The sequence below is a fragment of the Drosophila suzukii genome, chromosome 3 (genome assembly GCF_043229965.1).
Source record: "Drosophila suzukii chromosome 3, CBGP_Dsuzu_IsoJpt1.0, whole genome shotgun sequence".
In the NCBI taxonomy this organism is placed as follows: domain Eukaryota; kingdom Metazoa; phylum Arthropoda; class Insecta; order Diptera; family Drosophilidae; genus Drosophila; species Drosophila suzukii.
Genome location: NC_092082.1, coordinates 87,506,821 through 87,534,520, shown reverse-complemented (window position 1 = coordinate 87,534,520; position 27,700 = coordinate 87,506,821). Strand labels below are relative to the sequence as shown.

The window sequence follows — 27,700 nt, the reverse complement described above, 5'->3', positions numbered from 1 at the left end:
GCGGCGATTTGCAACACTGGCCCACAAACCTCGGCCCGCTCACAGCACTATAAACATTGCAACAAAAAAATCCGATTAAAAAAGAATCTTACGTGTGAAAAATTAAGCAAAGACAGCCTAGGCATTCCAACCACCAAGCCAAGGTGGCTAAGATGAGCTAATAATAAGTCCAACGACCGCACCTAGAAAAAGCAATCATATCTCTCCGCTGGCGCTGCGTCCCGAGCAAGAAGTAAATAACACAACACGTCAGAAGTGGAAGAGCATCAGATAGACGAGGCACAGGGGTAGACCCAAATTATCGGTGTTAATACCATTCACCACGTAGATAGGCGACCATGAAAGCCAACAGTTGGATGTGCCTGCTGGCGCTGCTCCTCGCCTGGCAGCTGCGGGCGGAGGAGCTTCAGGGGCCCAACACAGAAGCCACGGGAACGGGTACGGGTCTAGGCACGGGGACTGGCACGACTCTAGGCAGTGGAACGGGCACTGCCACGCCCACGCTGCCCAACGAGCCCACCACCCAGGCGGAGGCGGAGGAGGTGACCACGGCAGAGTCGGAGTCAAGAGTTCCCGCGGAGAGCAACGATCGCAAGGCGTCCAAACCCAAGGACTCCACAGAGTTTGCCCCCAGGACGAAGGTCATGCCGGCCGCCCTGCTCGAACGCCTCTGGAACGACAGTCTGATGAGGCAGCAAAAGCTGAAAGCCGAGATCGAGCGACTAGAAGCCAAACGCCAGCCAACTGAGGTGGTGGAGCTGACACCAGAGCAGATAGAAGGTAAGTGGGAATCTTAAGTACTTATAATGCAGCTTCTGATCCTGATACTTTCAGCTCAAACCATGTACGACAACGCTATGGACATGCTGGCCAAGCCGCGAACGGATAAGAGGGTGGCTTTCACTCTGCTCAAGAAGGCGGCCGCCTTTAATCACCTCAAGGCGAGGGCGGAACTGGCCTGGGCCGTCCTCCTAGGTCACTGGATGGACTTTGATTTCAACCATGCGGCAGATGAGTTCGAGAGCCTGGCCAACGAGGGTGTTCCCGAGGCGCACATGGGCCTGGGATTCCTCTATTCAGCGGGCGTGGGCGGCAAGAATGTAAGCCAGCCCATGGCCCTGATCCACTACAACCTGGCCTCCCTGGGTGACAACACTCTGGCCCAAATGGCCATGGGCTATCGTTATCTCTATGGCATTAATGTGCCCATCAGCTGTGAGAAGGCGCTGATCCAGTACAAGCGAGTGGCCAAGAAGGTGGCTTCCAAGATCACCTTTGCCAACGGACCTGTCGTTCATCGGGTGCGCCTGCTGGACGAACTGGAGAACCCCGGCAGTCATGAGACCGAGATTGTGGACTATTACCAACTGCTGGCCGACAAGGGCGACGTCCAGTCGCAGGTGGGACTAGGTCAGCTGTACTACCAGGGCGGCAAGGCCACCCAACAGGATCACCAAAAGGCTCTGGAGTACTTCACCCAGGCTGCCAATGCCGGCAATGCAATCGGCTTCGCATTTTTGGGCAAGCTTTATCTGGAAGGAAGCGAGCAAATTAAGGCCGACAATGACACTGCATTTAAGGTGGAAATAACATTGATAACAATGATTTATGTCTTAGCTAATTGCTGTATTTTTTGTTTACTTAGTACTTCTCCAAGGCCTCTGAGATGGGAGACCCAGTGGGTCAAAGCGGGCTGGGTCTTATGTACCTTAAGGGTCTGGGCGTGCCTAAGGACTCAATCAAGGCATTGTCCTACTTCACGCAGGCTGCCGATCAAGGATGGGTGGATGGACAACTGCAGCTGGGCAACATGTATTTCAGTAAGTTAAATAAATGGAATTCAACAAGATTGTTTGCTTATAACCTTAAAAATCTCTTTTCAGCTGGCAATGGCGTTAAAACAGACTACAAGCTGGCTCTCAAGTATTTCAATTTAGCTACCCAGTCAGGTCATGTTTTAGCCTACTATAATCTAGGAGTGATGAATGCCTACGGCATGGGAATGCTACGTTCATGTCCAGCAGCGGTGGAGGTTCGTTAATTACACCCTTAAAATGTTAATTAGTTTCCAACTGGTTTCTTATTTGCTTATTCCAGTTCTTCAAGACAGTCTCGGAACGTGGACGCTGGAGCAGCCGACTGATGCATGCCTACAGTGACTACAAGAAAAACCGCATCGACGAAGCTTACATGCAGTATTCGCTAATGGCCGAAGTGGGCTATGAGGTGGCCCAGAGTAATGCCGCCTTCTTACTTGACCGCGAGGAGGTACATGTGTTTAATGATCGGCACGAAGAACTCATTCGCGCATTCTACTACTGGAAGCGGGCAGCCGGCCAGGGCTATTCGGCGGCCCAAGTCAAGTTGGGCGACTACTATTACTACGGATGGGGTACTTCGACGGATTTCGAAACCGCAGCCGCCCTATACAGGTTGTTAAGATATTGATTTACTATTGTGGAAACCATTTTTACCCAATCGTAACCTTTCAGGAAAGCGTCGGAGCAGCAATATAATGCCCAGGCCATGTTTAACCTGGGTTACATGCACGAGCAAGGGCTGGGCATGAAGAAAGACTGGCATCTGGCCAAGAGATTATACGATTTGGCTGCCGAGACCAACTCGGATGCGAAAGTGCCAGTGGCCATTGCCCTTTTCAAGCTGCAAATGCTGGCCAAGATTGAATCAATCAAGGAGGTGGGTTAAATCTATCTGACTGTTAAGTGGACTAGCTTTTTATTCTTGTTCTCCTCCAGTCACCCTACAGGTTTATCTTCTACATGGATGAAAACATTGCCGCCAATTGGGATTTGTACATGATTACCATTTTGACCCTTCTGTTGGGCATCATCATGTACATGAGGCGACCATTCCCGCAGCCGGATCAGCCGGCCCAGCAGCCAGCTGCAGATGAGATTGCTGCCGCGCCAGTCAACTTGGCGCCGGTAGGAGCAGAAGCAGCAGCTGTAGTCGGAGTGGTCGACGGCGAGGCTGCAGTGGGAGCCCCAACTGCCGCAGTAGTTGCTTCTCCGGCTGCAGGGGCTACCTCCTCCTCCTCATGCTCTGCGGAAATCTCATCGACGACTACATCAAAATCAAACGACGATGCAGCGTCGCAAGGGGCAAGCAGCTCAGCATCTGCGGCGCCGGATGGCGGCAACACACTCGATCCCACTGGTTAGTCTTAGTGAATTGGTTTAATCATCCCTATAGGTTAATTAGTGTGCGTGTAAATATTTATCATTTAATTTCGCCCGATTTAATATTTTTTATTAATTCTAAAACCGACCTTTTTAGATATTTAAAAAATATCGTACTCAGAATGTGAATGTTGTACTGATAAACCAATGAATCGATCGACATTTGATATATAATTTTGTTTTATTTGTATTTAATTCTTGGGCTTTAAATGGCTGAATTAATTAAATATACAATTTCAGTACAGACCATTTTCGTGAATGGAATTAATCTTCAGCTATTCTATCGTTTTAAATCCGTATAAGTCTTTAGTACAAAACTCAGATTGATAAACTGAAGAATGTTAAATTTCCATGTTTTATTTTAATGGGAGCGGACAATGTGGAGTTAAACTGCAAATTTCTAGCTTAAGCGTAGTAGTTAAGATTAGCCTTCTTCTTCGCCTGCACTTCCATGATGGCGTCCATGAAGTCCTCGTGCGTGACCGAATTGGCGGAACGGCGCAGGGCGATCATGCCGGCTTCCACACAAACCGCCTTGCACTGGGCGCCGTTGAAGTCATCCGTTGATCGGGACAGCTCCTCGAAGTTCACATCGTTGCTAACGTTCATTTTACGCGAATGGATCTGCATGATGCGGGCACGCGCTTCCTCGTTGGGATGTGGGAACTCGATCTTACGGTCCAGACGACCAGAACGCAGCAGAGCAGGATCCAGGATGTCCACACGATTGGTGGCCGCAATGACCTTGATGTCTGCCGTGGAGCTGAAGCCATCCAGCTGGTTGAGGAGCTCCAACATAGTTCGCTGAACCTCACGGTCACCAGCCTTCTCGGAATCGAAACGCTTGGTACCAATGGCGTCCAGCTCGTCGATGAAGATGATAGCGGGGGCCTTTTCCTTGGCCAGGGCAAAGGCATCGCGCACCAATTTGGCGCCATCACCAATGAACATCTGCACCAGCTGGGGACCGGCCAGCTTGAGGAAGGTGGACTTGGTCTGTGCGGCGCAGGCACGAGCCAGCAAAGTTTTACCAGTTCCAGGAGGGCCATACAAAAGAACACCTGGAAAAGGCAGGGATTAGCTTGACGGAAATCCACTTTGTAAACAGACTGTAGAACTCACCTTTGGGCGGGTGAATACCGAGGTTCTTGAACTTCTCCTTGTGTGTCATGGGCAGCACCACTGCCTCGATAAGCTCCTGGATCTGCTTATCCAGGCCACCGATGTCAGAGTACTGCTCTGTGGGTCGCTCGTCCACCTCCATGGCCTTGACGCGGGCATCGTACTCCGCCGGCAGGGTCTCTAAAATCAAGTAGGAGTCCTTGTTGACACCGACCAGATCACCTGGCTTCAGTTTCTCGGCATCTACCAGGCCAATGACTGGCAGGAAGTAGGCCTGTCGCGTGGATGTTTTGATGACGGCGCACTTGCCCTTCCGCTGGTTGTCCAGCACGGTGACGGAGCCGTCGTCCTCCTCCTCCTGGGGATCCACATCCAGCAGCTCTATGACATTGGACACCAGATAGGGCAGTGTCTTGTTAACCTAAGAGAGGAGTTACGGATGAAGGGGCGGTTGCCGGTGGAGGTGTCTCACAGCGAAGCCTACCTTGATCTTCTCCGTGTTGTCCTTGATCTTCTCGTTCTGCGCCTGGATCTCGTGTGTGATGCGCATCACCTCGCTCTTCATGATCTTGATCTCGTTGTCCATCAGGCGAGTCCTGCTCACAATCTCATCGGTGGACATACGCATCACCTCCTCGCCCAGCGACTCCTCGCCGTCCTCCCAGATCGATTTGTCCTCCAGAGTCTGAGCCATGTCGATTAACCTGCGCTTGCCTGCTGCTCTTGGTGAATATAACTCTTTGTTTAAATGCAATTATTGTCGATCTGATCGTATTTTGGCAAACACTCTCTGTCGATGACTTGTAAATTTCTTGTTTTTTCAGCGGCAAGTTGGCAACACTGTAGGCAGGCCAGTGTTGGGAAGCAAGTGTTGGCTCTAGTGCCTATCGATAGTTGCTACAACCCAGCGATAACAGTTCGGCAGGCTTCACACACAGAACGCTCTTTTCTGGAAAAGATTTGGCGATTTACATTTACAAATTGCAAATAGCCAGGTTTGCAATGTCCGAAAACAATGGTAAGTGCAGCGATCGAAGCTGCGGTCCTAGTTGTATATTAAACTGGCCAAGGGGCGCGGAAATCGCACCTGCAAAGAGTGCCCCGCAAGCTGACAACCAAATCTTGTTTTTTTTTTCTCCCTTGCTCCCAGAAGCGTCAGTCGAAACTAACTGTTTCCGTGGTGGCTTCACCCTGAAGGCTTCGCGCCTGGGCGGTGCCGTACTGCGTCCGGCTGTACTGGCCAACAGCAGCGGCTCCAACAATAGCTCCACATCGTCATCGGCCGCCGGCGAGGACGGCGCCCTGCTGAACAATCCCTTTCTGCGCGAGGCCAAGGACGAGGAGGATGACGAGGAAGTGGTGGCGGCGGCGGTGCCGGCGCCCTCCGGCGACAAGAACGACGACGACGAGGTGGACGAGCGGCCGGATCCGCTGACCAAGCTGCGCAGCAATGGTATCGAGCGTTCCAGCATGTTTGCCGCTGCCAAGAACAACATGCCCCATGTCCAGAGCAGCGGCTTCGTTTTCGGTCAGAATGTGCATGAACGCGTGGTGGCCCCCAATCCAGAGCAGGTCATCGCCGAGCCCGATGCCGAGGCGGCAGGCAGCTCGGGATCGGGCTCGGCCCAGGAGGCCGCTTCCTCCTCCACCGCCGCCTCGTCGTCGACTTCGTCGGCGCCATTGCTCTTCTCCAGCGTCATCCAGAACGCTGCCCAGACCACAGAGACCAGCGAGGCCGCTGCCTCCTCGTCCACCTGCAGCAGCAGCAGCAACAACAACAAGGAGTCCGCCGAGGCCAAGAGCCTAACGGATGTGGCCCGTGAGTACGAGGAGAGCCGCGCCCAGAAGCGCAAATACGAGGAGGTCGAGACCTTCACCGGCGAGGAGGACGAGATCAATATCATCGACGTCAGTTGCAAGCTATTCGCCTTCCTCAACAGCAACTGGGAGGAGCGTGGTCGCGGCAGCCTGCGCCTAAACGATGCCAAGGATGGCAAGGGCAACTCGCGCGTGGTCTTCCGCACATCTGGCAATCTGCGCCTGCTGCTCAACACCAAAGTCTGGGCCGCCATGGTGGCGGAGCGGGCCAGCCAGAAGTCACTCCGTCTGACGGCCATCGACAACTCTGGCGTTGTCAAGATCTTCCTGGCCATGGGCCGACCTGCGGACATTGCCCAGCTGCACAAGGCGCTCAGCGAGCGGATTGCCAAGCGCAAGGTCTCACATCCCGAGGAGTGCTCCGTGGAGGAGACGAAAAACGGCGTGGCCTCCGAGGCAGCTGCCAGCCTGCAGCCGGAGTCGACGACCCACGACGATGAGGATGAGGATGCTGCTCCGGGGCCGTCGGGTGCCGTTTCCGCAGAGGCGGATAGCTATGGGCCGAGTCCTAAAAAGGTGCTCGTCCAGCCCGACAGCAGCGCCGATGTCAGTGTGCCGCCCGTGGATGAGGGCGGCGAGGATGCAGAGGCCGAGGCCAAGGTGTCCACCGATCAGAATTAACCGCCGCTCGCTCTTGTTCTTTTTATACGATTCATACATGGAGGAAAACAACAACAAACAAACACACACAACAACCACTAATTAATAAAACGAGCCGTGAATTATTATAAATTAATTATAATAATTTATTAATAATTATTATTATTAAAAGTAAAATAAATGAAGTGCTGATTTGTAAACCCGTGAGCAGCGTCTACAAAAGACATTTATCCATTACGCTTTGTGTTTATATTTTTTTGTTAAAAACGAAAACAGAAATTAAGATATCGATATCGATCGTACTCGGTCTAATTAAACGTTTTAATTTAGTCACTATATAAACCCTATGTACTACTTTTCGCTTACGAAATACTTTTTACAAGTTCAGCGCTTGCACTAGTTCTGGTCATAGCTCCACTGACTGGCATCTGGAGGGGATTCCAGCGGATCTTAACTCAGTATTCAGTTTTATAGGTAGAAAAAAATAGCGTTATGACGAAACGTACAATCTAAGTGGAAGTATCAGAAACAGCTGATGCAGATCATCCCATCATTCCGCGCTCACAGCATGCGGCTTGGAAGGAATCGCCGATCTGGAGGAGGCTGCTGTCGGTTCCTTGGCCTGGCCAATCAGGTTATTTATCAAGCAATTCGTGAAACATTCAACTACAAGGTAACACCTAAAGAAAAGAGTTGCAACGCCTGGCCTGCCCGGTTGGAGACTCTCTATGTACAAAAGGGTAGAAGTCGGCGCCCCTGCAGCGCCCAATCTTAGCTGATGGTGCTGCAGCTGGACACGGTCACGTTGAGGGGATTGTTGGCGCTGCTCACGGCGACGGAGGAGCTGCAAGTAAGGAAGAGCATATTACACTTTTAATTTTCAGTGGTTATCTTTATCATTAGAAGGGCCAGTCTGAAGAACAACTAGAATTGCCTTTATTCCATATCCTTTAAATTATTTGTATTTTTCTAAAAATCTTTTAAATTACTAGAAACTGGAAAACTATATGAAATTTAATTTTTTAATTTTAAGTCCTTTTTCATTTTGTTAAAAAATTCTTTATATGAAGATTAAACATTGTTATCAATGATTCAAAAAAATATACCACAATATGTATAAACCAATAAACGCTTTAGAATAGTTCCTAATTTGTTTGAGACCTGTTTTTTATTAAACACCTATTAAAAATAGAATTAAAACAGTTGCAAAAAACATTATAATTTTTTTAATCTTTACAAGATATTTATAGCCTGCCTAAGCCCAAGCCATGTAACCAATGTCCCACACTTACCGATTGTGACGCATGTGACTCTTGACTAGATCGCTGTTGACCAGCGCCGCCATCAGGCTCAGTTCACCAGCCATGACCGTGGCACAGACGATCTGGGCCAGCTTCTTGGCATTGTCTCCCGGCCGGGTGGCGTGTGCTCCGCGAACGCCGAGCATTTCCAGGCAGGCGCTCTGGCCGGGCAGCCCGGTGCCACCGCCCACGGTTCCCACCTCCAGCGAGGGCATTGTGCAGGTCATGTAGAGGTCCTCGCTGTTCTCCACCCAGCACTCCATGGCCGTGGAGCAGTTGCTGGAGGTTACATTCTGGGCGGGATCCTGCCCCGTAGCCAGGAATACGGCGGTGACCATATTGGCGGCATGGGCATTGTTGCCACCAATGCTGCCGGCCATGGCGCTGCCGCCCATATTCTTCAGCTTGTTGCACTCGACCAGGGTCTTGGCATCCGTCTTCAGCACGGAGCGCAGTGTGGCCGCCGAAATGGTGCACTCGGTGACTACCCGCTTGCCACGTCCCTTGATCCAGTTGATGGCCGCTGGTTTCTTGTCGCAGCAGAAGTTCCCGCTCAGCGAGATGATCTGCATGTCCGGAAACTGGCGCTTGATGCGGCGCAGGGCCATCTCGGCGCCCTTGGACACCATGTTCATGCCCATGGCATCGCCAGTGATGGCCACAAAGCGAATGTATAGCTGCGGTCCGTCCATGGCAATGTGGCAATCCTTTAGGCGACCAAAGCGTGACGTGGAATCGAACTCCGTCTTCACCAACTGGTAGTTAACATCGTCTTCGATCCAGGACTTCGCCTCTGCTGCACGGGCAACGCTGGGGAATCTGACACATGGTGCCCGGGTCATGCCCACATCCTCCACGACAGAGCGAACGCCGCGAACGGAGAGCGCCTTGCAGCCACGATTCGTGGATGCCACCAGGGCACCCTCAGTGGTGGCCATGGGCACATAGTAGGTCTCTCCGTCTAAAAGCAGAGGTCCGGCATAGCCCACCGGAATGGGTACGTAGCCCAGGACGTTTTCGCAGCAGGCGTTGAGCACGCGGCGGTAGTCAAAGTGTTCATAAGGCAAGACATCCAGTCGACCCACCGGCATCTTGGCGCGACTGGCAATGATCTGTCGGCGGATTCGCACTCCCCTCTCGGGATCATCCAGCACGGACTCGATCTTGTACAGCGGGCAGTGAGTGCCTCCAGCGTGAACGATGGCCACAATCTCCTCGTCACTCAAGGATGAGGGTCCATTACCATCTTCAGTTGAGTTCAGGATATCCAGGCATTCCTGGAGCGGACGAGGTGGCCTAATAGGACCCACCAGTCGATGGCGCAGCGGTAGCAGCTCCGTTTGGGTAGAAGCATTGGCTGAACTCTGCTCCTCAATTGTGAAAAGTGGTGACCGGACTACAGCTGGAGCTGCACTGACCTCCGTAAGCTTCTTCTGCCCATCCTGCTCCTCCTCAATGGGCGTGGTTTGTGAGGCCTTGGCGGCGATGGCCACAGGACCTGCTGGACGCAGCTGATCCGGCAGGGGATCGCGATTGTCGAAGCAAATGAACTTGACCACCAGGGCGATGAGAACGATTGAGATTACTATGTGGTCGGCACTCATGGTGAGCCATCTGAAAAATGAAAGAAATTGTTTATACTTTAGCTTACCCTAAATGGGGTACCATATGCTTAAAACTCACTTGATGATGATGTCGGTGATCTCTCCCGATTCTGTGCGATTGTTGCTAACATTCAGGCTGAGCGTAGGTGATAGAGTCTTGTCCACGGAGTCATAATCGCTGCCCGAGAAAGCCACGCGACTGTAGATGTGGACGGCCATTAGGCCGGTGGTCATGATCAGCTTGACGCGTTGCAGCACCGGATTGGCCTTCTGCTCCTCCTCGGTTAGGGATTTCAGGAGCAGCGAACCCTTCGCCTTCTCCCGCACCACAGACATGTCGACTCCGGAACGGGAAAGGTCAAAGATCAGCGACAGACAGGCGGGATAGAAGGTCATGAAGACCACGTAGTTGACTAGCACTGAGAGCACGGCAAACATGCAGAGCACCTCTAGGCGTTGGACTCCCGAAAGTGTGCCCACGCCCACCAGCAGAACCTCCACAATGGTGTCCAGTGAGATGGCAGGTCCCAGGAGCTCCAGCCCCCGGGCAATGTTCTGAGTTACCTCCGCCTGGTTGCTACCCGAAAGGGCTAGCTGGGCCAGTCGGCCAGAGTTGGACAGGTCGATGACCAGCAGTAGGAAGAATAGTGCGTCCCTGAAAGTTGGATAGAAGAGGGTTTAATTGTATATCTAATTAGCATAGTCTTAATGAACTACACTATTTACGTCAAGAATATAGAAATTTATGGTTTTCATTGAATGAAATTGAAATTGTTTATTCATAACATGTTCTTATTGTCTAAGCAGCATATTAACTTAAGACTTTATAGACTAAAGTTCTTGTGTTGTCGGTAAATAATAAAATATTGAAGCTGAAAGTATTCCGGCCCAAGTCGAGCCTCTATAAGAAAGTACTTTAGAAAACGAAGTTCTAAGACACGTTTGCAAAGCGACTCCTAAATCTACAATTGTAAAATAATACTCGTAAGTCAACTCACTTCAGTTCGGAGATGTCGCTGCCCAGGAACTTGATGATGGCCGTCGTGAAGATGAAGCTGGAGAAGACCGTGAAGAGGCCGGCGATGCCTGAAAGAGAAAGAGCGATGAGTCGGCGGCATTAGTGGACGGAGGTCGAATCGTTTAGAGCGCACGTGAGAAATGCCAGGGAGCTTTGGGTTGCTACCTTATGCTGCTATCTGCTGCCTGCCCCACCTCTAAAGTCTTGGCCAAACATTCCAGTCTTGTGTGGTTTGCGTTTTTCCCAGCTTTTTTTTTTTTTGGGTGGAGGAGGGGCCCATAGTTCGGGGTGGGGACAAACAATGCCAGCGTTGGTTCTAACCACTTTGGTCAACACACGTGCTCCGCCAGAGTGATGTAATTCCATCATCAGTACTCACCCAGCACATATTTGGATCCCAGCCGGTGGAGGCTGCAGAACTGGTAGTAGCAGTAGAGGACGGCGGTGCAGCGGACGATGGTCATCAGGATGACGTCGGCGGCATTATACTCGGCCTCCAGGCCATCACAGGATTGGCTCCATCCATGACAGGGCCTGTGCCGGCTGGAAGTGGCCGATCCTCCACCCACAGAGGGTTGTGGCATCGCTGATCCTCCAGATCCACTACCGCCTCCAGTGGCTGCCGCTGAGGCTGTGGCCGTTCCGAGTCCACTGCTCGCATCCAGGGTGTTGTTCTTGTCCACCGTCAGCATGCAGGCCGTGATGGTCAGCAGGGCCACGATGACCTCCCAGGGATGCGAGGCGCAGAACTCGCCGTGGGCGCGAAATAATCGTCCTATCATGGCTGCTGTGCGTCCGAGTCCCGTCCAGATCTGGCCAATCTTGGCTGGCTGTGGAGAAGATGGAAAAAAAACTGGTCAATATGTATCTATTTGCCTGTCGGTTTTAACACAGTACTCAGTTCTCACTGGGTTTTCATCAATTACCGAGAGAGCGGTCACCCTTTTATGTTCTTTCTTTTTCCTTTTTTGTACCCCAAGGACATTAAAGGCCAGGATGCGGGCTAGGGCAGTCAACTTCTGTGAGCTACATAATCAAGATTCAGCCAAGGGCTGAAGGGAAATTACGAGTTAACTATATCAACAGGGGAAAAACATATCGATTTAGCTGTTGACACATTCACAGGCCCGCAGGCTCAGGCGATAAGGGGGAAAAAAAGAAGGAAACGGAGAAACACGTTATTACACTAAGCGGATTTGAACGGGCTGCGTGTCCTTGAGCTCTGGCACGCCTCAAGCCCCACCTTCCATAATAAATCCCCCATTCTTCTCCTGACCAGGCGATGCAAATCCATGATTGATAGTTTAAGCCGGGCCAAGTTCCGCATGCCGGCAGAGTTCGCGGCCGGTTTAATTAAGCCATTGGGCAATCTCACCGGACGATCGCTCGCCCACCACGTGCCCGGCATAAGAAACGGCCATCTATCCCGATGCTACTGCCATCCACTTCTAGTACTGCCCCCCAGTTAGACAACGCGCCATAAATATTCAAAGAGTCCCGCCTTAACGCTGCGCCGGCGCACAGTCTCGTTTTTTTTCGGACCCACGACTATCTGGCGTCCATAAACAATGTTTTCCATTTTGTTGTAAAAATAAAAAAAATAGAAAGATGGAGATAAAATAAACAAATAAATATGCTAAATAAATCAAATGCCACTTTGGCACGCCAAGAGGCGATGTCGGAATCTGGGGATTTACGATTGCGAGTACGAGTACGAGGACCAGCTTCAAAGTGGCTCAGCATTGTGTAATCCGAAGCCTTGGGGGCCATAAACCATCACCAGCACTCAGGGAACAAGCATCCTTTTAAATCTTTATGGGATGCACTGGCAGGAATTCGTGATCCAAAAGGGAATTGCATCTCAAGAGGCAATCATTGGGATCTCAAAAAGAAAGGGGGATTTTGAGAGGTTTTTATTCCGTATAAAATATGATTGGTTCTCAAAAATTCTTTATGAATCTTAAGAGTCAATATTTGGGGAATTTAAAAAGATTTTATTTGACTACTATATTGATTTCTCAAAAATAATAATCCCTTTGTGGCAGAGCCTATAGAAATCTTTAGGGATTATGGTTTAATGTTAAAGAAGAAAAAAGAAAACATTGTTTTATTTGTCTACTTTATTGACACTCAAAAATAATAATCCCTTTTTGACATAAGCTACATAAATCTTTAAAGAGATTATGGTTTAAAGTTAAATAGGAAACTGAAATTTTGTTAAGTCTTATAAATGAAAATTATAGTTTGTACAAAAGACCTAGTTTTACTTAAAAAGCTTTTTAAAGAGCCGATAATATCCATTGCCTAAAAATTACCATTTGAAAGTGCACCAGTCTTCTTCTTTACTTTCCCCAAAATTCACCTCTGAACTTTTCAAGGCATTCTGAAGCTTTAGCTGAAAGATCATCGTAATCATTTTTATTGACTCAAATTTTACACGTCAGAGGGCAATGCGAGCTACTAAAGCACGATCGTTAAAAGTGCGAAGCATAAACAATTCCCTCAATGTTCAAAACAAAACAAAAAGTTTATGTTTCTTTTATTCATTTGGCTGTGGCTAAAATGGAAGGCCTGCGAATGCCCGGCAATTGTTGGGGTTATTTTTGGTAGGTGTTTTATGGCGAAAACCGAAGGAGGGGCATCCTCCCAGTGGCCAAAGGCCAGGGCTGAGAGTGTGAGTAGATCAAGATCATGTTCGAGTACATGTGTTCGGTGCAGATGTGGAGTATAAAGATATCATCGTTTGTTTGTCTAAGCCAAAATGGCAAGGGGATTTTAAGTGAGCGCCAATTCCGTGGAAGGGTCTCAATTTACTGCGAAAAAATTGTGAACTTGCGATTGACGTTCATAAAAATAAATTAAGTAATCAAATATTGTCCCAAGTGTGACATTTTTGGAATTCGCTTAACTGAGTCTTTCTGGTATACTGAAGACTTAAAAGAGGCTTTCTTATATGGGTATTATAAACAAATTCGAACTGCTTGGGCCCAAATTCTGGAAACCACTTATATTAACAGTGTGAAATTCTTTCATAAAAACAATCTTTAAAAAAATACAATACATAGATGTATTTATTGATAAATATATTGACCTCTCTGGTATTGTTTCCTAGAGATTTTCCTGTTTTTATGTTCTAATTTCTCAATTTCCTGCTTTCAATCTCATTGAATGCAATTGAACTGATGATTAGTGCAGAGTCGAAGTCAAAACGGAATTCGCACTAGAACAAAGCCCTCAAAAGATGTTGTGGTATTTCCCTATTACGCTTGTTTGCCATCAAAGGTCCATCACTTGGGTGTGAAAAACACGAGAGGAACCGAGTGGAGTGAGTCCCATTGAGACTCCATCTCTGATCTTTCCGAGAAATGCTATATAGGGCGGGTGTGACGTAAATTCAGAGTTAGAATTGCCAAAGCACATCCAGAAATTAGACAAATTTTTCATTTTCATTCAAATGTTTATTTTCGGTCGCTGTTTTACAACAGAAGTAGCGGGCATCAACAATTAACGAGGGCGCCGCTAATATCTGTTGAATGGCGAAATGTTTAAATTTAGCCCCAGAGCAGCAGGAAAAAGCATCTAAAAATCTGGAGAAATAGAAGAAAACCGTTTTGGTTTTGTTTTTCTTTTTTGGGGCGGGGTGGAAACAAGGACGGTAGACCTTTTCATTTGGCAACAAACGCTCCGGCGAGAGTGTGTGCGCAAAAGTATCTGTGCGGCTGCATTGTTTTGCATACTTTTTCGTTTACATTTGAAAGCACTCGGCGAACGGATGTTGCGGCCGACCTCAACCTTATGGCCATACAACACAATCGTGGGGGAAGAGATTTCGCCGGAGGAATAACTACAAAAATAAATAAATGTGTTTCAAAGCGGGAAGAAAACTTGTAGGTCCCAGCGAAGAACAGACGATTCAACAATGAAGCTTGGGTAAATACATATAGTAGAACCGAAGTAACGAAAAAAATAAAGCAACAAAGGCTTCCAGAAAGTCATCCTAAGATAATGATAATATTAATCTACCCAAAACGGTGGATGACACGATTTCAGTTCTGATCTGATGTAATCTAAGGAATTATTAAGATGTCATATATTTTTAAATAAGTAAATGTTTCCTTGCTGAAAAATATTTTTAATACTAGTTATATAAATATAAATATAAATATAGTATATATGTCATAATTAATGGGTACCAGAAAATAGCCCCAAGATAATACCAATTTTTCCAACAAGATAAAAGACATCATTTCAGATTTGAGTTGGTATAATCTAAGGAAATTAAGGTCACTACTACTAAATATCATTTTTTAGATTAGTGTAAGAGTAAAGAATCATACTTATAAGATAAATGTCTCTCTTAAATGTCATTTAGGATGATGTTGAAGTATGTCTTTGTTTAATCACTAAATGGATTCAACTAACTCATATTTATGAGTCTCATACAAGCGCAGTTTTTTCCAATTGCAACCAAAGTTGTCCAACTGTTGAGTGGAGTAATTCTTTATAATTAGCTTTCAAAAGGCCTCACCCTCGGGAGGAATTCTTCAGGGCCCCCATTAAAATGACGGGGGTAAAACCCAAGTGCCATTTTTTACTCGGGGACCTAATAAAACCAAAAATTCTGCGAAAATATCGAGCGACGCGTGCAGCATTTGCATTTCCCAAATTGAAATGGCAGCCACTCCGCCTTCAATCCCAATTAATATTCCCAATGGGTGTGCGTTCAATTGCCGGGTTACCCAGAAATCAGAGAAATGGGGAGATCGCGATGCGTCATTATCTGTCTTGGTATCTCTTTTTTGGGGAGTGAGTGAATGGGTTTTCCCGGAATCTTTGGCCAACAGCATGTTTATTTATGGCCACGGAAATTTTCCATATAATTTGGCATTGTTTTTGCACAAATTTTCTGGTAATTAACACACCAGAATTTAGCACAAAGCTGCTAAAATTTTAATTACAAGAAAGTCCTGATCGAATTAAATTAAACATCTGATTTCTCTTGTGACTAAGATTTTCACCGCAAGTGGGAAAACAAATTGTTGAAGGAGTGAAATGTTCCAAGGTAAACTCATATTTTGCTGTCTGGAATTTGAAAAAATATATTTCCGAAAGCCATTCAGATTTTCTTCAATATATTTTCAACCGCTGCGCATTGAAAGTGGCCCCGTGCAAATTATTGCAATTAACGCCTCTGATTTGTGATTGTTTGTTGTTATTTTGGTTAATTGATTTGTTCGACATGAGCAGAAGTTTGGACTTTGATTTATACAAATTCAATTTCGACAATGTATGCCTGCCCCAAAAACTTCTACTTTCCCACGGCATTCAGTCAGGCGTGAGTCGCGTTTGTTTATATGCTTTTCCACCCAAGTGTTGTATTGGATAATAAATTGCCACGGCTTGTTTATTATTTGTGTTAAAGCAATCAGGCAATTAAAATCTGCCAAAAACCGAGAAAATTCTGCAAGTTTGCCACCTGATGTATGTCTATCGAATATAATTTCGAGCAAAGCGAAAAGCCAAAACCATCAGGGCCAGTATGATGTATGATAATAAATGTGATAACAAATGAGAAAACGAGGCAGAAAATTACACATTGCCAGGCAGGTTCCATACCCAACCTTTTTTTTTGGGAGGGGACACTCGGCGTGGCCTTGCATTAATTTATCCAATTAATATTTAGGAGCTTCCACGGCATTTTATGGATTAAGTTATTTCACTTTCACTTATATAACAGCCGTTTTTTATTGGCAGAAATGTGCCTTGAAAATAATTAATTTTTATAGCCAACCGTGGAAAAGAATAAATATTAGTGAATTTTATAGATTTTTGTCTTTGTCATTTTGGAACTAATATAACTTCTCAGACACGAGTCTCAAAAACCGCATATGTACATTCATTTTCTAATAATTTGTATTTAATAAATATGCGTCCATAGAATATTTTCAGTTGTATGACTCAGACAAAATTATCTAGTTGTTATGGGGTTTACAGATATGTTTAGTTTACTATTTGGAGCAGTATAATATCTCACAAAGTAAATGTTATATTAAATTCTAAAGACAGTGGGGCGAGTCAACTTGGCCAGTGCTCACTGTAAAGAGTCTAGAACTGATTGCCTCAGGTACCGGATGGATGTATCTTTTCTGCGTAGCCGTCGTGTCTGCAAATCTCCAATCTTGCAACTTGTTTTCCGCCTCCTTTCTCCACAAATCTTCGGCTAGAGAGCCATGAAGACCGTGAGTCATGTGGCCACTTGTTCTACTTCTTTTTTGATCAAAACTTGATGGCAGTGCTAATGGCAGTTGGCAAAGATAGTGACTCATCCGGCTGGGCCAAACTATACATTTGCCTTTGCATTAACAAAGTGGCGTGGGATTGGGGGCAACTCATTACCACCAGTTGCCTGTTGATGTTGTAAGATTGATAAGGCACAAATAGATCCGAAAAGGGTGTTAAACGGGATTGATGGGCCAGAGTTGGGGAAGGTGGCCCCATTCGAGTCGATTAGATAGGGAAAACAAGGTCAAAGCCAATATTAAAATGGATACATTATTGCCTAGATCGCACTTTGATATTGACGTAGTTATTTCAGCCATTTTATTCGCTGTTGATGATGGCTCTTTCATGCCAAACTCTTATCAGCTATGGCCAATCTATGGAATGACCGCCCCCAGATATTCACTAAAAGCCAAATCAAGTCGAAAGCAATCACAAACACTTGCCATGTAGATTAATGAAGACATTAGACGATAAGAGGGCCGAAAAACATTTTACATTCAATTTCGGAAGAAAAAAAAAAGAGAAAAGAAATAAATCTGAAACAATTTTCAAAGCTTTTTCTTGCTTTGCAGCAGTTTTGTGTAATTTACAAGTTGCCAAACAAAAAGTAAAAGTTGTCGCGTGAGGCACAAATAAATAAATTAATAAAACGACACACTCAAACGGCGATGAGAAGAAAAAACAGTTTTACTTTCTACCAAAAATGCGAATGTTGCTAATTTGTATGCAAGCGAGGCAAAAAAAAAAAAAATCAACAAAAAATTCCAAAAGAAGTCCAAAAAACAGTTGTGTTTTTTCGAGCTAAACAAAGTAAAACCCACAGACCCTGCACATCAAAAGATTTTTTGTTCAGCCTGTTCTCTGCCAGGGAAAAACTTTTACAAGCTGTTGGATTTTAAATTAAAAGTTGGTACCCCAAATCAAAGTCAAGGATTGGTAAGACCGAACATTGAAAAAAAATACATCATCATTGGTATTTCAGTTTTTACGATGCCCGAACTGACATGTGTCAATAGATTATGTTAATCAGGTGCTCCAGCATCGCGATATCATCACCTCATCCTCTTGGCCATCGCTTGACATTGACCCACTTAACGGTTGGTCCATCGATTCGCGTTGACCACAACGCCGTTAACCGACCAAAGCGCTACCAAAAAACCGAAAACGCTTTGAGGGAAAAACCGGAACCATTCGCAATGAAATAGAAAGTTTTTTTTTTTGGGTTTTATAGCCGTCATTGGTTTAAAAGAGGAAGAAAACGGGGGCTTGTGGTTGGCTTCATAAAGTTTAGAAATCTCAATAAAAAGCTTGACAGAATTTGATGGAGAAACTCTTGTTATAAATGAAAAAGATTATAGAATACTATAAACAGCTTATGAATGAAATCGTATTTTATTTATGTTATTATTTATGTAATATACCTGCCATCTGTAGAGATATTCCATCTAATTAGCTTAAATATAAATATTAAACATAGATGTTCTTGATAGGTACACATAACTAGTAATTAAATTTAATAGAGAAGCAAGGCCTGAAAAACAAAAAAGAACCTTTTCAAAATTATTTCAAAATTCTTTCTCAGAAATAAATCTGCTCATAATTGCCCATACTTGCTATTGTATTTTATTGAAGGCAATTTAGTCGTTTAATTGCATTCGTCCTTAGGCTGAAATGGTTAAAATTCATTCGTTTCCCAGCCCTGAATACTGATATTCTGTTCTGGGAACTGGCTGCCTGTTGCCTTTCAATAAAACAGGAATACATTTCATATTCAATTTATGTAAATTTCGTATTCCTGGAAACCTTAGATAGCCTCGTTCCAAGTAACTCATCTGCATGTCAGCTTCTTTCGGTTGGTTAATCGACATTTTCGGTGTCGGCACGTGCAGGCGAACTACTTGGCATTACATTCCGTTAAATCGGTTGCATATATTATAAATAAATTATAAATAATATTAAGTATTTCAGTGCCGGCAGCCAGCTAATTGGTGAAGCCCGCCGCCGTTGTGGTCGCGATCCGGTTAATTGCCCATTAACATGACTGCGCCTGCCTCCGCGACTTGGCAAAAAAAAAAACCTTTGTTAACAAATTAAGCAATCCAAGCTATTATTAAATAAACCATAATTGAAATGCGCCGCCGTAGGCGATGTTTTGGCCAAGGTTTTGTTTGTTTTTTGAGTTGCCAATGCGTCGCATCCCCAGTGATTCAGTTGCTGTCCGTCTGAGACTGCGATTCGCAATCACGCTAAGTAAAGCTGCCTTCATGCTCGGTTTGCCATTTGGCCAAAACCAACAGAAAAACAAGTGGCTAAAAACATGGAAATTCTAATCACAGCACAGGGGTATCCACATCATCATTTCGCGACTGGGGCTGCACACACATCATCATTAGCATTAGGCCCTATCTGAATAGGAATCTGAATCTGAATCCGAATCCGAATCGGTATTATCATCATCATGGTGTGCTTATCACGCTTGTTGGCGCCTGTCATCTGCAACATAAGCGCTCGTAAAGTGGCCAACTTTGGTTGGCTGCCTCTGAGTTCTGGCAGCTTGTTGCAAATTTGAATTTTAATTCAGCCCTCAGTCAGGAAAAAAAAGGGAAAAGGCATTTTTATCGCCGCTCCGCCGGTTCTCTGATGTTTGCCGGATGCAATTTCAATTTCCAATCACAGTCATATTACACGGCTTCATGGATTACATGCTGAGATAGGGGCAAAAAAAAAAGAAATAGTCGAGAGGGAGGGAGTCCACATCCTCCCACTCATTTCCCCATCATTTCCCGCCTCCTGATGCCTTTTTCTGGCTTAAACAGAAATTGATTTGAGTTGCTACGCTGTGTGTGTGTGCTTTTCCATGCGGGTAGCTCGAGGAGTACCCAACCTTATCGGTCTTATAAAGCCCATTCCCGAATTCGCTTATTATATTATCAGTCCTTGATTACCTAAATTAATTTTTTATAATTTTCCCCTGACGAAATCAGTCCGATTTATGCGAAAACACTTGCAGTGAAAAGTTTCCCAAAGTGATTCATTTCTTTAAATCAAGACCATTTCCAACAAACTGACATTGATGATCAGATAAACAGCAAATAGATCACTTAAGTGCCAGTCATCTTAACAGGAAAAGTGTGAGAAATCAAGTTTTTGGGAAATACATATGGAAGGTTAACGAAAACCCAATGTTTAATAATTTATTGGTTCGTGACGAGAAAAATGTGTAGTATTTATTACCCCAAGGGAAAAAAATTTCTTGCTATTTCAATTTTATTTACGATCCAACTAATTGCAATAAAAATATCCATTCATAAATAATTTTTGTTGCACTACGTCAAGCGAAGAATTAAAATATCCATTCATTAATTGTTTTTGGTGGCACTACGTCCAGCGAAAAACTATAAGAAAATGAAAATGTTTTGAGAATCGAAAACGTGTGTTTTTGCCGAAAAGTTACAAAATATCAGCATGTTCTAATTGGAATTTGTAGGGGCTTATATTTTTGCAATCGTTTAAATTAGGAACATTTATTTTGATTTGTTTGGAATGCACTGCACAGATTTATTTCCGAATTAATTGATTCGAATTTTCTGAACAAGAACCTATTTAACAAATAAATGCCCTAGATTAGCACAATATCAACATGGAAGGAAAATCGGATTACAGAAACACTACTCCATTCACATGCAGATAAGAAGACAACTAAAGGGAATTAATGCTAATTGTCAGATTTATAAAGGGAATATACAACGGAAGCAGAAATACGAGTTTCAATCTTGTTTAATTTTAGCTAAGCACACATCATTAATTTATAAGTCCCGTCTTCTTCCCGATAAACCATTTATAATCTGATTAATGGCATAGCCAGCCGCATGTGTACTTGCAAACATGTTTGTTTTTACAACCTTATCTGCGGAAAATGCGACTCGGCTGGAGCTTCCCCCACCTGTCAATATATATCCACAGCAAATGTGGCGCATTATGAGCAGGAATTAATTAAATCAAGGCACACGAAAAGAATGTTTGTAACATTGCACAAATATTTTCCTGCTCGCTGTGGCCAAAAGACCTCGCCAATAATGGCCTGACTTTGAAGTTTGATTATATACCCAGTGCGAGGGTCATCAAATGTCTTTCCCTACTCACAGAACGAACAACTAATAATCGACAGACAGGCGGCGAGTGTAGATTAAACACGTTGAACACTGCAATATTTGCCAGACCTTTTGGTAAAAGGCCATTCATTCGCTGTAGTTGCCGCTGTAGTTGCCTCAGAGCCGAGGGTTTGACAAACAAAAGGCGGGCGAGCATAGAATAAGTCGCTTCGGTTAATGTAATTATGGGCGTTTTATTGGATGGGCCGGGGGTACGAAGTGCTTCTGCATTGCTCAAATATTTGGTCCGCTTGCAACGTCGTTGCTTAAAGTTTGTTTGGCCGGCGTAGGTAAACAACGTGCCTAGCCATGGGTGGCGACAATAAAAATCACGACACAAACAACAGCGGCAAAAACAAATTTAGCTATATGGGTTCAGCACAGCAAGAAATTACAATTAAAACATATTATTCATTAAAACAAGTGGAAATATGCTACTGTTTTAACGGTTTTAGCACCACAGATGATTAATAATCGATTATTTCTAGTAGGAACAGACTGTCATGCATAAAAGACGTGCTCTTTTTTAATTTCTTATCAATATGGTTTGGCTTAAGAACTGTTTCTTTATCGGATTGGAAAATATTTCATAGTTATTAGGCCCGTTTAGGGAAATTATTGTTAAAACATGATTATTATTTAAAAAGGGAATTGGAATGTATTTCGTAGATCATAGTTACAAACCCATTTTAAATTTTAATTTCTTTACAACTTCCGTTTAACCACTTTTTAGGACCCTTTGCTGAACCTATCTCAAATATCATATCGTAATATACACCTTAAAATCTTGTTTTAGATACATTTTATCACCTATTATGATAAACTTTTCTCAAATTTCAAATCGTAATATAAACAATACAATATTATTGACATTTATCACCTATTTATGGGGTATACCCAACTTATTCCGCGCAGTGCAGTAGCAACATAAGCATAAGGCAAACAGCATGTGACATAGACAACTTGGCAGCGGGAGCTGCAATTGCATCCGCCCCGAACTTGGCCGGTTGGTAACTTGATTATGCCATAAACCAAAATACGTAGAGGCAACGCGTTTTTCTTGCGTTACGCTTTGTTTCGAATGGTATTGGTAGTATTGCGTCGTCTGGTACTCGTTGCCATTAAGAGTCATCAGCATTCAAGGCGGTCAACTGCGATTTCGGAGTGCCAATTGCTTGGTGTTCGGCCAGTTTTACGTGCCCGTCGAAACGAGTTGAGGGGCCAAAAAGGCGAATACCAAAAAAAAAACCGAAGCCTCAACTTACAATTGCAGCTGGAAGACTGGCTTAAAAAAACACATAAAAACAGTGGCAGTAGCAGTTGCAACGGTTTACTTGTTGGCACTCCTGAACCCTGAACATGAAAATGTTGACAGGTTTTTCTTCTTTGGCGACCTCATTTTACAACAACAACACAACAGAAATTCAGAAATAAAAAGAAAAGTTGTGGCCCCTGTCAGTTTGATCGAAAAGTTATGCAAAACTCAGCTGGGTTTCGACTTCTTCCTCTTTTAAGACCACTCTTTAGCCAATAACCATAAACTTGAACCGAGTTTTGTTATGATGAAATCTCATTAATTAATGGCCAATTAATAAATGCCGTAAGCAAGATCTATTTAAGATTGCTTAAAGCCAATTTGGTGCAATCAATGCGGCTGGGTAATAGAACAACTGGGTAACCAACCATCTATATGTATAGATCAATATTTTCTGCTCTTGAAAAGTTCAAGTTTTAATTGGTTTGTTAACCGAAAGGCCATGCTGGTGCCTCAGTTTTTCATTAGTTTGGCTTGCAGCAACATCTTTGCCTCATATTTGTTTGCTTTTTTCGGGCTCTAATGCGGGCCCAATAAACATAAACTTTGATATGTTTATGCCAGAAGTGCGTGCTGGTTTGTGAGATGCTGCTGGCTTGTTTGTATTTGCATGCGGTCGGTCGGCATTGTTTGCATTTGTGCTTGAGCCGGAGATATTTGCATTTCAAAGTGAGTCCATAGCGAAGCTCGAGGGCCCTGAGCCCCGGACTAATTCGAGCCGATTGAACATCGATTTTATAGCCCCATTTTTTTTTCGTTACGACCAGCCCAGCCGCAACAAAGGGTTCGCATCTGGCCTTCGCTGGAAGTTGGCCTAAAGCGGCGGAAATGTGTAGCCATCAATGCAATGTGGATTGGATGGCGATGGCGATGGCGATGGCTTTGCAATAGCGCTTGAAGGTGATCGGAACAAAAAAAAGCAATGACGATTTCCAAAGTCATGCTCTCAATTCCAGAAATCAAAGGTTTGTAGATGTGAAATACCTGAAAAATGCAGAGATTACACTAAGGGGAAATATGATATCTTCACTTTTAGGATAAGATTTCGATTTTGCTCATCAATTGGGAATATTTTTTTCTAAAGCGAAAAATAAAAATCAAAAATACGACTTTTCTTTCCAGGTTTTCAATCGTAGTTTAGTCAAATCAAGGCGTACAGCTAAAAGGCCGACTGTTTTGAACAGCTTGCTACCTATGCTAACGATCCCAATCACTTAAGGGAACATTTATTTTTTGACAAATTTTCGCATTTTTTGTAAGGGGGTGCATCGTCTTTTTTTGCAAAAATTTCGAAAAGTTAAAAATTTCCAGGTTTGAATTCCAATGGATTGGAAATTAAGCAACGAGCTCAACGAGGTATGACATTCCTCGATCTGACTATTATTTTTTTTATAGCACCCAAAAATGTGAATTTTTAGGCCAAAAAATGGAATCCGTCTTGGTCAAAAATACGAGATTCAGATTTTATTTAAAAATTTTTCTATCCAGTTTTTTAATTGTGGTTCCGTCAAATTGATATCTGTTTTAATAAGTCAGTACCAATAAATATTAATGATTATTTTTTGATTACTATGTTGTCCTTCTTTTTATAAAGGTCATTCTTTTTATAAGAAAGATTCTAGTTTGTTTTATTGATGATACTTATAATCTCCATAATTATGTTGTAGAAGTAAGTTAGATTAAATGGGTTATATATTCTTTATAGTTCTCACAAACACATTTTTTCTGCCACATTATTTTTATTTGATTTTATTTTTCTTGATAAAAACATAAACATTAGAAAATTATTTCTCCGAGTTTACTCATCGCCCAACTATTTGGCATCGCAATTTGCCAGAAATATCAACAATTATGCTCGCCATCATGATGATGATGAAATTGCAGGCTGAAAATCGCGCACGCGTTTTGCATGCGACTTGGCGCGCGTTTAGCTAATCGCGCAATCTTTGGACGGGCGGACAGACTCACGTACGGAGGCGGCACATGACCAATTTCTGTTGCCAACACGAAGAGCAGGAGGTGGTGGAGCGACGGAGGAGGAAGGGGGAACCAGAGGGAGATATACAGGCCCACCAAGCGAACTGCGCATGCGTGCGGTTTAAAACGCGTGCAAGTCGCGCGCTTTTGCAGGTGGCGGAGAAAGTTACCAACATTGAAACCACTTTTTTCGGTCCGTCGCTGCCCGCCTATTGTTGCTGCTGCCCAAACTACATTGCCTTACATACATTCATACTTAAAAAAAAAACTAAAAAAAAAGAAAAGAAACCCGAGAGAGTAAAATGCCAGGCCGTAAAGCCAAAAAAGAAGCGCGCCCAGCGTTAAATGAAAATAAATTTGTTCAAAAACCAAATCGAAGTTGGGCAAAGCCAAAGGCGCGCAGCGGTGAGAGCAAAAGTTATGAAATCGCCACCAATGGAATCCCAAGTCGAATTTGTATCAATGAAGCCACAGTGGCGGTCAAAATAATAATAGTGCTTATGGAGGTTAAGGTCCAATCTCTGAAGAATAATTAATATCCATTTCCAATGACAGTTTATTTTAAAATTTGTTAATGAACCTACGATGGAAATTTTTTGATCTTTGATAGCTTTTAAAAAAAATAAAGTTGATACTAAAATGAAATATTATGGTTGTAAAAACAGTTCTGACAAGTCTATTATAAAACTAATTTATTTACCACAGTAACTATAGGAATATCATATATAAACATTATTTTGAGCTACTCCAGAAAACATAGATTATTGTAGCATGCAGAAATAAGATCACTGAAGAATTCCAATAAAACCCATAAGCTTTTAAGTACCAGATGAAAAATCTATGAATGAAGCCCACTGAAAGAAGACTTAATTAAATATTGACATTGAGATGAGTGCAGCCTGCATTCGAGTGCTATAATTTCGATCTTGGCTGTCTGCGAAAGAGCTTGGCACCAAAATCGAATATGAATATACAAGAAACCGAAACCGACTCAACTCTTTCGCAACTCTTGGCGCCCGGGGCAACTGGATTGGCTTGTAATTGAATAATATTTCTACTCGACTGGCCACATAACAAGCGGCGGGCGCAGCTACAAAAAAAACTGCAGAAAACACAAAAAATAAGGAAGCGGCAATGCACTTGACAAAGCTGCTTCACTTGTTGTTGCATTGGTTTTATGGTTTATGTTTTTTTTAAGTTTTTTCTTTATTTTTTTTTTTGTAGCCACTGCATCGGCGGGGACTGTGTGGCATTTTTCACTTTTGCTTTTAATAGCCAGATGCTGTCTGTCGACTGAGGCGACGGAGATGAAGATGAAGTCGTCATCCGACAGCGTTTTTTCGGAATTTGTTTTGGATTTTTGAAATTGCCGCTCTTCACATAACCGTAATACGCCTTCAGCCGGTTTTTATATATATACCTATCAGTATCTGTATCGTATAGTTGTGTATCTGGGCGCCTGTCGCTGCCAGATGTCGCCCATTTCGATTTTGGTAAATTGGTAAACTGGGAAACAGGCCAAGGAAATCAACTGCCAGCGAGAAAGTAGTAGTACTTTCCTTCTACCAAAACGCACGACGCGTCAGGAAATGAGAAAAAACGTTGACAGCGCAACAGGATGTTCCCGAAAAGTCCTGCTGACTGGGTTCAAGTGTTTTTTTTAGGAAATAATATGTCATCTGTTAGTAATTCGTTTAACAGCGAACGTAATTTAATTTAGGACGCAGGAAATTTACAATTTCATATTTCAACAGACATTTTATAAGAAAAAACTATGTTCAATATCATATAATATTTGTATGATTTTTTAAATAATGTTATTTCTCTCAAAATCAATGAAATTTAATATCTAAGGATACCGTATTTCAAGAAATGTTTAATTTAAAAAAACCTTAGCCCTAATATTTTGGAATATTTCAGAAATCAAGAACATTTAAATTACAAAAGCAAAGTATTATCTCATAACCATTTTCTTGTTTCCAATATCAACTTGAAAGTGATCATATTTTCTTTTCTTCACCCCTAACTCCTGTGCTCAAGTGGCTTTTGCTTTTCAAAGTGAAAGTTGTCCAACATGTGTTCCCACTGCAGGCCAAGAACTTTTAATAGACGGCGACGTGGTGCCAGTGAAATGATAAGATTGGGTAGACGGAGACCCAATTGCATAACTGGCGGACTAACCAAATAGTGGGTGGGTTGTTTGGGATCCCTACAATAGGCAATAGATTGTACTATGATCGGATCCAATGGGAGGGCCAATCAGAGAGGGAATGCTGCTTGGAATTCGGGGGCGATAGGAGGGAAAACCCCGTTGGGCCTACCCGAGCATCAATAATAGAACCCAGAAACTAACCTTGCTTTTTGGCGAGGGATCGCTTTCGATCGTTTGGTTACTTGGTGACAAATGGTTGACACGCGCGTCTTAATCCACAAAAGAAATGCCAATGAGGATCTCTTTAATCTCGGTTCTTTCTGATGGAGTTCCAGTTGGAAAGGTCGGGGACATTAACTAGTTCTTCGCGAGTTGTCAACTTTCTGCGAACAAATCCACATAGTTTCTTGCACGTCGCGTTGTTTGGCTTACATTTATATAACCACTAATTGCGGCACTTTCGTTAGCGAATCCCGATTTCTACTTTATTTGGCCAACAAATTGTTAAATGCGAAAAGCACACGGAAACTCTCTATATTGTTGTTGTTGCTGCAGGGCGCACACTCGAGTTGTTGTAGTCGTACTATTGGCAGTGCAGAGCTGTTGTGGCCCGGTTTTGCATTCGATGTTCTCGCGGATCGGAACAACTGGCCGGCTGGCTGCACGACGACTCTCTGCCAAGTGGAATCCTGGCGTCCGGAGTTATAAACTATTTCGCAGCGGGCCTCGAAACCAATTGAACCAATCTTTTCTTCCGCGAACACAACTTCACGGGCTGAACAGCTGTTCGATGAGTGTGACCAGCCATGGGTTGCAATAGAAACCTAGGGTCTGAACTTGGTGTGGAGACACTGCTCCTGTTTGAAATGATTTGATCATTTAATTTCAATTTATAAAACTTTTAATTTAACGGTCTCCTCTTTCGAATAGGTTATTTTCATTTGGCAAAAAGTTAAGTTGATAAAAGTGGCTTTAAAAACAAAATGCGATTTTCAAAAATTAGTATCCGACTGGAATAGATAGTAGATATACAAATCTTTGAAAAAGATAGATGAATATGAACAACTCAATCGATTTACTTCTTTTGAACCGCAATAACT

The 27,700-nt window shown here is 43.9% G+C and overlaps 4 protein-coding genes across 5 annotated transcripts; 2 read left to right on the top strand and 2 right to left on the bottom strand.

Moving 5' to 3' along the window:
- The first annotated feature begins 25 nt into the window (after window positions 1-25).
- On the top strand, window positions 26-3,374 carry Hrd3 (HMG-coA reductase degradation 3). The gene is made up of 7 exons (XM_065865757.2): window positions 26-780; window positions 835-1,580; window positions 1,646-1,820; window positions 1,884-2,032; window positions 2,098-2,432; window positions 2,493-2,697; window positions 2,757-3,374. The coding sequence occupies exons 1-7, from the start codon at window positions 339-341 to the stop codon at window positions 3,180-3,182; spliced, it is 2,478 nt and encodes an 825-aa protein (XP_065721829.2). The 5' UTR covers window positions 26-338; the 3' UTR covers window positions 3,183-3,374.
- A 153-nt stretch (window positions 3,375-3,527) lies between these two features.
- Rpt5 (26S proteasome regulatory subunit Rpt5) lies at window positions 3,528-5,160 on the bottom strand. Its single transcript, XM_017071615.4, has 3 exons — window positions 4,807-5,160; window positions 4,323-4,743; window positions 3,528-4,261 (listed from the first exon to the last, which is right to left on the bottom strand). Exons 1-3 carry the CDS (start codon window positions 5,014-5,016, stop codon window positions 3,606-3,608), a joined length of 1,287 nt encoding a protein of 428 aa, XP_016927104.3. The 5' UTR covers window positions 5,017-5,160; the 3' UTR covers window positions 3,528-3,605.
- Window positions 5,161-5,179: 19 nt separating this feature from the next.
- Window positions 5,180-7,037, top strand: RanBP3 (ran-binding protein 3). Of its 2 annotated transcripts, none has more exons than XM_017071613.4 (2): window positions 5,180-5,340; window positions 5,473-7,037. In XM_017071613.4, exons 1-2 carry the CDS (start codon window positions 5,325-5,327, stop codon window positions 6,819-6,821), a joined length of 1,365 nt encoding a protein of 454 aa, XP_016927102.3. In that variant the 5' UTR covers window positions 5,180-5,324; the 3' UTR covers window positions 6,822-7,037. The 2 variants fall into 2 exon arrangements, with proteins under 2 accessions (XP_016927102.3, XP_065721830.1); XM_065865758.2 differs by having other exon boundaries at window positions 5,207-5,340; window positions 5,476-7,037.
- Window positions 6,923-27,398, bottom strand: Hmgcr (HMG coenzyme A reductase). Its single transcript, XM_036818839.3, has 6 exons — window positions 26,802-27,398; window positions 11,103-11,553; window positions 10,704-10,791; window positions 9,785-10,360; window positions 8,093-9,715; window positions 6,923-7,644 (listed from the first exon to the last, which is right to left on the bottom strand). Exons 2-6 carry the CDS (start codon window positions 11,503-11,505, stop codon window positions 7,572-7,574), a joined length of 2,763 nt encoding a protein of 920 aa, XP_036674734.3. The 5' UTR covers window positions 11,506-11,553; window positions 26,802-27,398; the 3' UTR covers window positions 6,923-7,571.
- Window positions 27,399-27,700: the final 302 nt, after the last annotated feature.